The 15,537-nt window shown below is 39.7% G+C and overlaps 1 protein-coding gene across 2 annotated transcripts in view; it reads right to left on the bottom strand.

Moving 5' to 3' along the window:
• The window catches only part of LOC103479257 (homer protein homolog 3-like), a 38,830-nt gene extending 23,299 nt beyond the window's left edge, over nucleotides 1-15,531 (bottom strand). For both annotated transcript variants that reach the window (XM_008433600.2, XM_008433601.2), the window contains exons 1-5: nucleotides 15,096-15,531; nucleotides 14,963-15,011; nucleotides 8,618-8,774; nucleotides 5,542-5,673; nucleotides 5,323-5,427 (exon numbers count right to left, since the gene is read on the bottom strand). In XM_008433600.2, the coding sequence (XP_008431822.1) occupies nucleotides 5,323-5,427; nucleotides 5,542-5,673; nucleotides 8,618-8,774; nucleotides 14,963-14,985 (417 nt within the window). In that variant the 5' untranslated portion in view covers nucleotides 14,986-15,011; nucleotides 15,096-15,531. The remainder of the gene's footprint in view (nucleotides 1-5,322; nucleotides 5,428-5,541; nucleotides 5,674-8,617; nucleotides 8,775-14,962; nucleotides 15,012-15,095) is intronic.
• Nucleotides 15,532-15,537: the final 6 nt, after the last annotated feature.

Raw genomic sequence — 15,537 nt, 5'->3', positions numbered from 1 at the left:
AGAGAGAGGAGAGGCTGTCTGCTCTAAAACATGAATGGGTTCACTGTGCAGCTGACCCACTAATCAGCCGTGACTGATTAGTTTTTCAAGAACAATCTAAAACACGACTTAATCAGTTAATAACTTTTTTCCCATTTCATATCGTTTCTGAACTGTTCGTGCTTTGCTAGAGCAGCGGTGCAACATGTGGATCGCAGAAGGTTTTGAGTCGATCTCAGCATCAGGTGACAAACTGAACGCAGCCAGGAGGCTGAGAGCAGCACGTCCTCTGACTCCTTATCAAACCATTCATAACTTTAGAACAACAAAAAAAAAATCAACAAAACATGTTCAAATTAATGACCCAACAGCAACAATAATCTCAGCGATTATTGTTTCTACAAGGTGTTGCACAATTTTGTGCGTTTCGGTTTCATTACCAAACACACTAGCAGAAGGAACTAATCAATCACCACTGTTCATGAGAGGATTATTAATCACCGCAAAATAAATATTAAGCCTGCAAACCTGATATCGTAACGGACTGAATGTTATATTTTTAACGTAATCTTGGGTTGGCTTGTGGAGCGCAGGAGGTTACCATGGAAACAGGTGTGCTTAAGTGAGAGAGAGAGAGAAAATGTGCGAGTGGTTTTGAGTTGATCATCTGTTTGGGTTTTACCTTTGCTGTGGCTCTTTACAGCCGCTGTAGTTTCTGAACGTTCAATAAACGACAAACTTGGACTAATTACCTCGTTCTTTGTGASTATAAGTCATTTACAACAAACATTAAACACGGTAAATATGTTTCATAAAATATTTAACAAGCAAATGGCTTCTACCGTGATAATTGTGTAAAATTATAAATGAATTGTCTAATAMAAAAAATAGTTTGGTGCCATCGAGCTCAGAATCTAAGAGGCTTTTCCTTTATCAAACAATTTTTTTGCCTCTTCTTTAGTGGAAATATTGATGTTGATGAGATTTTCTCCAAAATAACTTTTTTCAACTTTTATAGTGAAAATGAGGCTCTAACATTCACAAATGACATTGAAATAAAATCTAGTCCAACATCTGATTTGAGGTGATTCCTCTGGAACCTGTTGGAGGAAAAATATCCCAACTTCAGAAGATGAGCTTTAACCTAACAGAGCTCTGTGGTTCCTCCTGTCAGTATGAGAGTCAGGGTGAGGAGGCGCCATGTTAGGAAGAGAAGTGGAAGCTGCAGGATCTTTAGAACAAACAGGTCATGATGCTGGGCTACTGATTGTCCCTCTGTCTGGACACAGGACCAATAGAACCAGTTTAAAAGCTAAAATGAATGGTCATATACCAGACATGGAAAACTGGGATGACTCCATGCCGTGATGTTCAGAGTTTAGGTCTCATGGCATCTCAAGGTGTCAACATTGCAGCCAGTGGGCTGAAGGAAATATAGATTTATTTTGTAGCAATTCAAGAGCTACCCAGCTTATATATATATATATATATAGTTGTCATAGTACCCCCAAGAATTTAAAACTATTTTCACCCCTGGGTAAGCAGTACCTGCAAGAGAAGGGAGCGGCTGTCTGCTGTAAAAATCAATGGGTTCACTGTGCACCCACTAATCAGCTGTGACTAATTAGTTTTTCAAGAACAATCTAAAACATGACTTAATCAGTTAAAAAATAGCTTTTTTCCCCATTTCATATTGTTTCTGAGCTGTTCGTGCTTTGCTAGAGCAGCGGTGTAATACGTTGATCTCGGCGGTAGGTGACAAACTGAACACCACCAGGACACTGAGACCAGCACGTCCTCCTCTGACTCCTTATCAAAATGTTCGTAACTTAAAGAACAAAAAAAAAATCAACAATGAATTCTTATTAATGACCCAACAAAAATAATAATCTCTGTAATTATTGCAGTGGCAGAACAAGTTGGAGTCGGGCCAGGGGGCGGGGTTAATAACCGGGCCCTTTATTCCCAAAATAACAAAGCTCATGAGAACAAAATTTTATAAAGTACTAATAAAAGCCACTCATATTTGTCGTAAAAATACTCCAATCTACCTAGTAATTCGTTCCTAAGTATTTGACTGATGATGACGGTATGGATGGTTGGTGACGTGTTTTACCTAGAATACACTAGGAAACAATATCGGCGATCAACTTGTAAATTTGTATGTCATAAAGTTAAATGTAAGAATGAAAATAAAGCCAGTCATATAGCACAACATTTTATTCAATATTTTACACCCACTATGCCACTAAAATCAGTTGGTCCCCCCCATAGCTCCACCCTTGAATTTTCAACAAGGTGTTGCGCAAATCTGTGTGTTTCGGTTCCATTACCAAAATAACTAGCAGAGCAGAAGTTTACAATTAACTAATCAACCACCACTGTGTTCAGGGGAGCACTTATTAATAATCGCAAAATAAATATTAACCCTGAAAACCTATCGTAACGGACTGAATGTTACCATGACAACAAGTGTGCTTAAATGACAAAGAGAGACGGAGAGTAAAAAGGTAGGAGTGGTTCAGAGTTGATCACCTGTTCAGGTTGTTTTACCTTTGTTTACCTTTGCTGTGGCTCATCACAGCCGCTGCAGTTTCTGAACGTTCAATAAACGACAAACTTGGACTAATTACCTTGTTCTTTGTGAGTATACGTCATTTACACCAAACATCAAACACGGTAAATATGTTTCATTAAGTATTTAACAAACAAATGGTGTCTACCGCGATAATTATGTGAAATTAAATTAATTGTCTAATATAAAAAAATAGGTTGGGCATCTTGCTGGAGAAAGGCACCAGTACCCTTCCCGGTCTCCCTAGGGACAAGGGTGTATAGAAAATGGATGGATGGATAGTTTGGGCATCTTGCTTTGAGCTCAGAGTCTGAGAGGTTTTTCCTCTATCAAACCACTTTTTTGCCTCTTATTTGGTGAAAATATTGATGTTGATGAGACTTTCTCCAAAATAATAACCTTTTTCAACTTTTATAGCTCCACTGTTGACCGTGATCGGTGATCGCCGATCACGGTCTCTTGTTGCCGATACCGATCACCTGCATCTCATTTCTCAGCCTGCCTGTGCAGCTGGTCTCCTCTTTCCTTCACACTGCGCAAACGCGCAGCAACAAATCCTAAGCGATGTGGAACTATAACGCACTGAGTGAATGGGGAAGTTTGCGTGTTGCKGCGGAAAATTGAAGCACGTGGGGTGAAGCAGGTCAAAATGCATGAACACTATGAATCTAATATGGCATAAAAACAATGCCATACTTGACGGAGTTTGGCTACATCGAGGCTCATTGCAGTAAAAAAGACATACGGAGGATCAGATCGCAGGATTTTTGCGCTAGGACTTCGCCGTCCTATGCGGATTTTTGTGAATAAAAGAAATTAATAAATAGATAAAAACATTAAAAACATTGAAGACATCAAAACCCACACTCTAATTCTAATTTAGCCATAAGCAACTCTAAACAGGTGAGTTTTAAGTCGAGATTTAAAGGCACTCAGTGTTTCAGCTGTTTTAGTTTTCTGGAAGTTTGTTCCAAATTTGTGGTGCATAGAAACTGAATGCTGCTTCTCCTTGTTTGGTTCTGGTAACAGTAGTTGATGGTAGTTTGGTAGGGGTCAAAGTTTGGATGTGCATCCCACTAGCTGTTTTTGTGCAGTTGTTCTGCATCTGGGGCACATTGACAATATTACAAAACATACAACGTTGTAATCAGTAGGTACATGAGGACATCCATGCGCGGACCACTTTGATCAGATGTTCCGATGCAAGTTTAATCCTTCGAACAAAATAGAACGATCTGTTTTGGATCGCTGAAACATTGAGAATATGTGTAGGTTGCCTGGTAAACCCATTTCAAACAGCTCCCCAGTACTTCTGGGGATTAGGGACTACAACCACCCGTGAACAGCTGAAACATCAAATATACCTTAACACTTGAGACTCCCTCTGAGATCCTTAGTACTGCTTATTTTAATAAGCAGTACTAACTGATTATTAAGGTATATTTGGTATATAAACACCAAATATACCTTGCACAGTGGAAACCACCATAGCACAACAGGAATTAATGGTCATGATCTTCCTTCTCTGTGTTTTCTAATCAGTGCTAAGGAACAATACTGGTGCTCCTGGACTAGCTTTGCAGATGCAAGCTTTGCAAATGCCCGAAAATAGTGTATCAAGTGGGCTGCACAGTAGCGCAGTTGGTAGCACTGTTGCCTTGCAGCAAGAAGGTCCTGGGTTCAATTCCCAGCCTGGGGTCTTTCTGCCTGGAGTTTGCATGTTCTCCGTGCATCGGCTTCCTCCCACAGTCCAAAAACATGACTTGTCAGGTTGATGGTCTCTTTATTCTCCCTAGGTGTGTGCATGTGTGTGTGTGTGTGTGTGTGTGTGTGTGCATGATTGTTTGTCCTGTCTGTCTCTGTGTTGCCCTGCAACAGACTGGCGTCTGGCAACCTGTCCAGGCTGACCCCCTCTCGCCCAAAACGTTCACTGGAGATGGGCACCAGCAACCCTCCAGACCCCACTAGGGACAAGGGAGCACAGAAAATGGATGGATGGATAGTGTGTCAAGTAGTGTTGTGCTAAGGTATTTCAACTTCTCAAATACTGTGGAATTAAACATGAGTGAATGGGTGGATTTTTTGTGAATAATTTTGAGTTGCACTGCACAGAAAAATCTGAGTAGGTGAGAACTCACTGTGATTTCTGACTATCCCAGATACTACGTATTTCCCACCATAACTCTACCTGATCTTGCTGTTTAACAAGTCTACAATACTTATTGCCGACCTTCACTTACTGTTCTGGTTATCAGAGGACCCTGAAACTGCTAGCAACACCATCACTTCTACCAAATTTCACCTTAACTGGACCACTCCTTCTGGCTGGCAGTTCATGGGTTATATTTGGCTGTTTTGTGTGCATTAAATATAGTCACAGAAGCTAAACAGAATTTGACCGTTTTTCTATAGCCAAGCCGAAATACACTGTGGTTAATCAGTTTTTATTGATCAAAAGCCAGATGTAACCAACATTTTTATTGATCGATTTACTCTAAAAGGGTTCTGGGCAGCTGAAAGTACAAAATGTAAATGTAGTGTCCTGCTGAGTAGCAGACGTTAATTTTATCATTGTCCTAGATTTCCTCACACTCACTTTCTTTTGAGGCAAGTGACCCAGCTCATATTTCCTTAGATTTTCTTTACACTCTCTCCATCCTTCCTTTGGTACAATTACAGTAAGCTTGTGCTCTAGCCTAACATAAAGATATTTTTCAGGATTATTCGTCTTATTTTTGCAAGTTTTGAATGAAAAGGGCAACACTCACCTGAGGGGCTGCAATTGTGAGAGCCGTGTTGGCTAGTTCTTTGTCCTGAGATTTTTCTCGGGCCAAACGAGCAGCATCTTTAACATCCTTAAACTTCTCTGAAAACTTAAAAAAAAAACAAAAAAAACAATTTAGTTAATTAATTCAAAACTATGAGTGATGACAAATCAAGGAAAATGAGAGGACAGTTATACTTGGTTTGATTTTTGTTTAATATACCTGATGCAACTGCTGTTCTGTGGCAAAACCCAGTCCATAGACCGTATTGGCTCTGCTGTCAGCCCACTGGCCAAACTTCTGAGATGTCTTAGTAAATGTCATGCTTGGTGTAACAGTGCAGTTGATAATTGCCTGGGTATGCAAAGGTGATAAGTCAGGTTAAGAACCTGAGATTCAGATGCAAAAACAAAAATGGTACAGTCAATAATTCAGTTCAATTCCAATTCAGTTTATTTCTATCAATTTATACCAATTAAAAACAAAAGTCTTCCCAAGGCATTTTACAAAATTGGTTATCAATTGTTTCTGGTTATCAATCAATACAGTCAGATTCAGTTTCCTATTAAGTTTGGTAAAATGTTTTTGGTTTCGGGAAACCCAGACTCATTGAGTCAACGATTTGCAGCAATAACACTTTATGGAAAAACAGATAGCTGTGGAAAGCTGATTGCTTTAAGTCTGATTTCATGTTAAATCTGATTTCCTGTACACTTTGGTCTTTATTAAAACCTATGTAAATGGAAAGAAAGTAAGGTGAATTTTATATTGCTGGTTATATACACACACAGGAAATTAAAACTTTTTTTATTATTATTGAAACCTGACTCCACTGCACTCTGCCTCAATCCAATTCACACATGGCACTGATATCCATCCTCAGCAGCCAGTCATGTCTGGAAAGCACTTAAATATTAGTGTGAAAACACTCAAAATGTTTTAATGGTGTTTCCCTAAGGAACTTCAGGGGTGACCTGGAAAACTTATCTTTATACCTGCATTTAAAAACTGAATGTAGTTGGTTCTAAGAAACACTGAAGGATCACTCTCTGACTTGAATTGTCTCCCCTTTTTAGCAACAGAATGACTATAATTTAAATAATTAGAACTGCTATCTGAGAAAATATTCTACAAATAAGACTAGTTTGGCTAAATATTTAAAATGAATTCCTTTTCAGAATTGTCAATGAAAGGGGTAATTTTTTTCACAACTACCAGGGCTACAAGAACAATCTTCTTCATCTCTTCACACTGGACAATTGATACTTCATTTTAACACAAGGGCAAAATTCCTGGAAAGTCTTCATTGGTCTCTCACACTGCAACACACATTTCACCGTACAAGGAAAGGGATCAAACGTTTTGCACTTAATTGAATAGTAACCTGAATGTAACTGCATTATTTGATAACTAGGTTCAAATGGAAATGTGGTGGCTATGTCTGTATGATTGAAATTAAATTGACGTATTTTGCCAATTATTTTGAGATGATATCCATCATAATTTGGTGCTGTATCAATAAATTTGATTTAATTATACATCAATATCTACATTTAAAATGAATCCCAATCTCTCTGCTCCATCTAATGTGGCTAGAAACTTGGGTGTCATTAGTAGCAACCAACTGACCTTCAACAATCATATTGGCTACGTCACTCAATCATGCCGCTTTGCGTTGTTAAACATAGTTGTAGCCACCTAGCTCCTGGTGCAGTGTATGGTGATCTCCCTGGACTACTGCAATGACCTCCTAACTGGTCTTCTAGAATGTGTTGTCAAAACTCAGCAGATGGTTCTAGAATGGCACCACATATAGTCTTAAACCATTTGTTCACTGAGCTCCCTTGTCTACACTGCATCAAATTCAAGTCATTGATGTTAGCATAGATTATGTTTAAAGAAGTGACTCCTATATGTTTAAATGCTCTTGCGAGGGCTTATATCATGACTTGGCTTATATCAAGGGCTTATATCAAAGTAATTATCAGCTAGCTGTACCTACATAATGTCTAAAATAATCCAGACGTTTTTCATGCATTATTCCACAGTGGTGAAATGACAAAAACTTTCCTGTCTAACTTTAAGAACCATATGAAAACCCTGCTCTTCAGAGAGCATTTCCTACTTTTGTACCAACCCCCTCTACCACATAATTCCTGCACTTGCCTTTTTACCTGCGCTCTGTTGGTACATTTTCATCCCTGAAAGAACCTGGCTGTCTGTCTTTTTTATTAGGTAGAATATTGTTAGGTTTGATATAAACTTTGTTGTCATATCCTCATTTGTAAGTTGATTTGAGTAAAAGCATCTGCCAAATGCATAAACATAAACATATTCTACATCTTTACTTCTTGGACAATGGGACTGTCCCCAGAAACACTTACCTGGACAAGAGGAATGCATGGTCATCTCCATGGATGTTTAGCAACATCATATTAAATGACATAATTGCCTGGCATTAATACTCATACATAAGTTTTAACACACAAATATGATCCATATTTGACAGATTCATTAAAATCAATGTATTACCTACAGCAATCCCTTTGGGGGAAATGGCATCTACACCTGCTTAAAATGTAAAATAATAATAATTTACCAAGGAAAATGATTTGGAGAAAAACTTGAGGTACACAGGACAATCCAAACATATAATCAGACTATACTGACTCTTCACTGAAAATAAAAAAATAGATTATGATCAGCAGCCCTTTAAACTCTATAGTAAAACAGCCACCATGAAATATTACATTCAGAGCAAAACAGACAGATTTATGTCCTTATAAAGAATGATAAATGCCCAGCAGAAATTTTCTATACCTACATACAGTGTTTGTTTATTAATGTGAAGTAGTCATATACTCTACTCCTGAAGGTTTCCACATCATCTATAAGATCACAATCCTGAAACAGATTAAAAGTCCCAGAGCTTTACTCCCTGTTTTACCAACTCTAAGAAATGATTATGTAAACTCCACATTTCAGCTGTGACATGTTTGGCATAACATGCTGGATTACTGTGGAGCCAGAACAGTGTTGGCTACTGATCATCATCCCGCACTGCCCTCTGAGAGGTAGAAATATGGGTCATAGTAGGTGCTAAAAAGACCCTCCCCCAGTCCCTGATGTGACCTCTTCCTCATAATCCAAATCCCTGAAGGAAAGGAGCTCTAGAAGCTCATATGCTGACAGGCCACCCATGTCACCAGACAACTTTCAAGATCCAGCAAAAAAGTCACTTTATAAGGATATTACCATTTGACAGTTTTCTTTTAATTATAGTGTCTTTAATACTCACTTTGGTTCCACCCACACTAATAATACGATAGGCATTGCGATTGGCATCATAGAAGAAGGACACTGTCACAGCATGCTTGCTAGCAGGTATCCAGTTCCTCTTGGTGGTGGGATCAATCTGGAAAACATGGGCACGAGTGCTGAATATCGGCTGCTCCCTGGAGAAAGGAAGACAAGAAGGATCCTGAAATTGTGAAGAAAAAAAAGTTTTGCGAGCCAAAACAAAAAAAGTATAATGCACAGAAAGCAATGTTGGTAAGAGTAGTAAAGCAATTGCAAAAACCTTCTGACATCCTCACTTTTTAGCTTAAGAGAAAAACTTAATATGTGTGTGTGCATTGGATCAGACCCTTTTCCCACCGTCTTTCCCGTAGAATGATTTTTCTACCATTCACCAGCTGTACAAAGGAAGCTAGCAAATAATGTTGTTAGCTCACTTGAATAATGTTTAGCTTCTCATTCTGAACCTAGAATGGTTTTGAAAAAAATATTCAACATATAAATTATGTACAAAGCAATAATGTTTGTAGTGTTGATGGGTTGTTTCCTCATTAACCCTCTGATGCGTAACTGGGTCCTTTTTGACCCGGTGAGGTCATCTTTTTGCAATATCTTTGTAATGAAAAGTTTTTATTACTTCATATTCCAGGTATTCCTCAAGAAACATGTTACTGATATCATGTAATTCAAATTTTTAATTTACCTTTTATACATTTTAAGAAATAGCATGTTTTATGTCACTACCCCATTCTTCCATCAGTGGGTCCAAAATGACCCGCATTCATTTCCTATGGAATTTAATGGGAATCTTTGTTTCTTACTAACTGTGACTGTCAGGAAAACATTTTTTTGTGAACCAAACACACTGAGACCTAAGTGTCACACATGAATAATATTATTTTACACAGGAAGAACTCTTACATATAAGTATTATCTTTATTTTTTATCTCACAAATGTGTTTGTGTGTCAATCATGAGTACTGTGACAGCATTATTGTCACAAATCAACATATTAGCCTTCTTCAAACTTAGCTAACACTAATTATCTAACCAACTAGCTAACATTACCACCTATACTTTATTGTACATGTGTATTATTTGTGTGTGTGTCTGTGTTTGTCTCTGTGTGTGTCCGACACCCTGGATGAGAAAAGCATGAGAGAGAGAGTGTGTTGAATGACATACAAAACCTGTTGATCAATGTGTTCAAGGTTCTTTCTTTTATCATCTCAATAAAATAAAAATTCATAGCTATAGAAATAAATGAGCCAGAAAAGTACAGAGTGCCTTCTTTGGGTCAGGGAGGATATCCTGTCCCAAGTGGAGGAGGTCAAGTATCTCAGGATCTTGTTCACCAATGAGGGAAAAATGGAGCAGATCAACGAGCAGATTGGATGGATGGATGGATGGATGGATGGATAGATGGATGGATGGATGGATCACACACTTACACACACTCACATGCTTGATACACATAGAATAATAGTTCAATCTGGAGAGACTCAGACGGACAAAAGGGAACAATWAAAAGATTTAATGACAGGAATGAATAACAGTTCTTTGGCGCTCGGACCCCGGCAGCTAATTTGAGCTGAGATTTGATGTGAACTCGATGAACATCCCGATAACTGATTAGGGATGCTCTCCCCCGGGGCCCGACACTGCTGGCGGTGGTCAGGAAAGGGTGCCATCCTAGAGCTGAAGGATGTGGGTGGAGAAGGGGAGGTGGTGGGTTGAACGCAGCTGGGAATCAGCTGACGGCTTGGGTGTGGATACTTTTATGCAGAGCTTGATTGCTGATTAAACGCGCCGGGTGAGGTCCAGTGCTGAGGTCGGAGATGAGCATGACATCGATGGGCGAACGAAGGGGGTGGAGTCTTCCAGCTTGAACTTTCGCTAAAGCTTCCATAATAGACAGTAATGTTAGCTAGCTTGGTTAGCTAGTTTCAAGAAACATGCTCTTTCGTACCCCCCCATGCCCACACACACACCCATAACACATAATGGATGTTAATATTGTCCATTATTGACATTTGATCATTGCTGTTGTAAAATTGATGCTGTTGTCATTTTGTTTTAAAAATGCTCTACAAATTGTCAGAAATGTTCTACAAATTGTTCTAAAAATGTTTTGAAAAAGTGAAAAATTAAAATATTTCAAACATGAAATAACCCTTGTGTGAAATAAAACACCGTAGAATGTATTACACAAAACATTATTTTGAATCAAAATGACAAAAGTAGCATAAAAACACATTGTTTGTAACCCGGGTCAAAAAGGACCCACTCACGGAAGACTGCATAGTCAGTCAGTCACACACGCATCAGAGGGTTAATATGAAAAACTTTTTTAGTATTTCCTCTTCAGCAGTTATTCATGCTGCTATCCTAACTCCCAACTATTTTAATTCTAGGTCAAATAAAAGACATTGATCGCACTCATATTAATTCAGTCAAGATATACGTTCTAAATGTACAGTTGAATGACAAAGTCTATCTATGTCAGATTTTCTGACTATTTGGATTCAGTTGTGTATACAGTTCCAAAAAAGAAAGACAAAAGCAATCCTCCAATTACCAATTTTTTATGCTCAGCAGTCTGAGAAATAATATGAGGAGACTGCAATTTTTTTTCCAGTACTTGACCATCAGTTCAAATGGCAGAAAACAAGATTTAACTGAAGAAACGTTTAAGATTTCTGGACCCTCTTTATGTACAGAAAAGAGAGTAGCATTTAGCCAAAATTTGGCCAAATGGCACCAACTTTGGCCATAATGCATAGCTTCATGTTGTGAGAACATCAAACACTTGCCAAGTATCATGCAGGGTGGTGGAGAATAAATAATTTGCAGTTGTTTGTCAGGCACAAACATAAGCATCATCTAACCATAGAGTCTTCAGAATCCAGTCTGACATAGTCTCTGGTATTTAAATCTTGGACCAAACTTGGTCAACAACAGGACAATGATCTTTCTAAAGTCTTTCACTTTTGACCCAAAATATTGAGTTGTCTCCTAGATATCCAACAATCAGATAGAAATTTATTTCAGCATGACACACTCGGCCGCGATTCGCGGCCGAGTGTGTCATGTGTCATGCCGGGATGAGGCTCAGTGCCTCCGAATCCGAGGCCATGGTCTTGAGCCGGAAAAGGGTAGAATGCCTTCTCCGGGTGGCTGGGCTCTCCCTTAGAGATAGGGTGAGAAGCTCGGTCATCCGGGAGGGACTCAGAGTAGAGCCGCTGCTCCTCCACAATGAGAGGAGCCAGTTGAAGCTCGGGCATCTGGTCAGGATGCCTCCTGGACGCCTCCCTGGTGAGGTGTTCATGTCCCACTGGGAGGAGGGGAGACCCAGGACACGCTGGAGGGACTATGTCTCTCGGCTGGCCTGGGAACGCCTTGGGATTCCTGGAGGAGCTGGAAGAAGTGGCTGGGGAGGGAAGTCTGGGCCTCCCTTCTGAAGCTGCTGCCCCCGCGACCCGACCCCGGATAAGCGGAAGAAAATGGATGGATGGATGGATGGATGGATGGATGGATGGATGGATGGATGGATGGATGGATGGATGGATGGATGGATGGATGGATGGATGGATGGATGGATGGATGGATAACACAAGTTTAAAACTATGCATCCAAACCAATGGAAGAATGCCCTCACTGAAATATTTCTTTTTTATTAATAACGTAGCCAAAGTCCAGAGAACCAAATCTTCCCCAGCTCTACTAAAGGAGGGCTGAGGAAACAAGATCCACAGAATTTGAGTGGAGAACTTTTAAAACGTAAAGTCGGTTCATATTGTCAAGTCCAGGTACGGGATGGTTATAGACTCTTATAAAAGAAGACTGAAAGCTGAAATGTAATTAAAATTAGCTTAAATTAAATAATAAATTAAGGTAATACAACATGGATATTACACCTTTAAAAACAGATTTATTCACCTTTAAATTTAATCACTGGGTTAATGTCCATTATATGCGATAAAATGTTTGAATTAATTTATCATGATTTTATTTTGCATCACTAAACCCTGGAGGTGGGTACACTTTTCAGAGCCACTGTAGTTGTAAAAACTACTGCATGATGAGCAGTGGTTTTCATATGCTTCTGTTTTTGATAAGTAATGACATAATATAAAAATGTTATGTGCTGCTATTAATCTGAGGTCACTTAATCAACTGTTTGGAACCAGATCCATATATATATATATATATATCTTCTATATGAACCTTACACCATGACTGATGATTTACAATTTCTGGCTTGCTTAATCAGATGACTTGTTCTTTGGTTTTTAGTTACTCTGGCATAATAACTATATGTATGCTTAAAAAAATGATAAATAATTTCTAATCTGTTTTAACAAAATTAATTGCTAAGAAAAAACATGACAGAGATGATGTTGCTCATTCTTTTTAGTCAGCTATCTAGTTGATGTGCTGAGCTTAAATGTATAATTACTGAAACCAGGACACTACTTCAGTGCAGGATCTTTAAATGATTGGGTTTCTCCCAACAGAACTGTGTTATTTTTGCCTTTCAGTGGGTATTTATAGACAATCCCATAAGTCAGAGCTTTATCCAAAAATGTTGTGGGTGGAGTTTTCGCTTTACAATTGGAAGACTGTAGGTTTAATTTCATCATCCTCCTACCACTTGTCAATGTACTCCTGGGCCTGGCACTTCACCCCAACATACTTACTGATCTGCATATCTGTTTGTGAGTGTGAATAGGTGAATGTGGCTCTTGTGTAAACCATCTTCAGTGGTCATATTGATGACCCAAAAGTGCTTTATGTTGGCCACCTCATTCTCAATGGTGGCCAGTTCTGCTGCCAGTGATTTGGCCACTGGGATGGACAGGTTGCTGGCTTGACTGCACTTGGGGAATATAGTGGCGGAGTTGGGTTGGAGGCTTTCGTACCCTCCCTGCCCTTCTCTGGACCGGGACTGCTGCTTCAGTTCTTGACTGCCAATCCGAGAGCCAGAGCTTTCTGCCCCTCGCTGCTCTTGGGGGCTGAGTGTTGCAAGGTTTCTACTCTTCTTACCATTGTAACATATTTGCAATTCCAGGTATCAAGTTAGCACACATTCATCCGCTTTGACACACATACTCTGACTTTCACACCAACCCACCTATGCAAATTGTCCAGGGGGATGGCATTTGTACAAACCGTTAACTCCATGTCTTTAAGAAGTTGTTAAAACAACTAATCTTTAACAAGTTGCTGTGTTGCAAAACAAAACACATTTTGTTAAAGCAACTTGTCTACTTTGATGTCAGATAAAACCCTGATACTATAGACATTCAAGCAATTAGGATAGCATTTCCACGTATCGTTTCTGTAAAGCAAATCTGCCCTGATATATTTAGGCAATCGGCTCCTCGATATGGTGTTCCTGAAATTCTGCATCAGGGCACGTGAGGAGAAAAACACGAAAATTAAAGTGATTGATTGATTTCTTAATTTAAAATTTAAAAAATATTCTATAAACAGCCATGACTGTGAATTATCTCAAGATTATGGGATTAGACCAAAGAAAATGGTAAGTAAAAGTGTCATTTTGATGACTGATTTAGTCAGAATCAACCTTTGAGTTTGAGGGGGGTAAACAGAACACTGTTTGAAAGCAAAATCATCAGAATGTATCCGATTAATCTAAAACAGAGAAATATTCATCAGAACAACAGTTTTGCTTCAAGGTTCACTCATTGCAGTTTTCTGGTTGATCTCCATTCTTCCAAAAGTGACCTGCCCAATCAGAGTTTTGTGAATATGATCTTTTTTGTCTGAAAAGTTGCTAAATATAGAACAAATTTGATAATTTGACAAGTGTGATGACTTGTTGAACACCCACGTGCAGATGTGACCTGGTGGGCGGGTCCGTCAGTCAGTCAGTTCTCATGGCAGAGCAAAAGAAGACATTGACTGATTTTCAGACCTATGTGGAGGGAAAGAAGGTCGGTGGATAGGATCGGCTGATCACCCATCTTCTAAAAATAAGGAAATCTTGAGCGATTTAACATTCCCCCCTATCTCATTAACATACCTGTCAAGTCTCCCGTTTTGACCGTATTTTATACCCTTCTCTCGGCGTGCTCCCTTGCACCCCCCCTCCACACACACACACACACACACACACACACACACACACACACACACACACACACACACACACACACACACACCTGTCTCTCTTCGACCGAAGCAGCGGACGGATTGTCAAGTCCAAAACTTGGTAGGTAATTTCTAAGGTATGGATTTGAGGGCTTTGCATCCTACATAGGCAACAAACCTCAAGATTTAAATCTGCTGATGAATCAGGTCACAGATTCCAAAACTTTACCTTTCTCTGTGGTGAGGAAACATCTTAGAAGGTGACCGGAACTCATTTGCTGTAAAAACAAAAAAGTCAGATTTAGTCTTCAGTTAAATAGAGCTCTAGTTTGTTCTCCTCTTGCAGGCAGTATTACACTTACCCCATTCCGTCTGGAAACCTTGTTGAATGCTATCTAACTAAACCCGCCGCTGTCTCAGTCCGTCTCCGACTTTCAGTCCAAACCACCAGATACTTAATCCCGTTTTATTCTCTGGGTTAAAGCTTCAGTGCCCGGAGCTGCTCTGCCGTTTAGGTGTTAGTACCCGCTGTCCACGCAACAATCACACTCCCAGCTGACCTCTCTGACTAAAAAGCCCCCATCAGCTCTCAGTCGGGTCAAACAACACGCTTCCGCTCGCTGCTTTTTCTCCAGTTCCGTTCCGTTAGCCGGAGCTCTCAGGTTTCCTGCAGCAATGTTCAGCTCTTCATCCGGTCAGCGTCGGAGCGCCGATAGCCGGTCAGCGTCTGGACTCCAGCCGCTCCAGCTGCATGTGTAAGGCAGGAGGAAAGTGTGTCAACTTGCCCGCAGCCGGCGCGGCGCG

The sequence above is a fragment of the Poecilia reticulata genome, linkage group LG17, assembly GCF_000633615.1.
Source record: "Poecilia reticulata strain Guanapo linkage group LG17, Guppy_female_1.0+MT, whole genome shotgun sequence".
NCBI lineage: Eukaryota > Metazoa > Chordata > Actinopteri > Cyprinodontiformes > Poeciliidae > Poecilia > Poecilia reticulata.
This window is presented reverse-complemented; position numbering and strand designations above follow the sequence as displayed.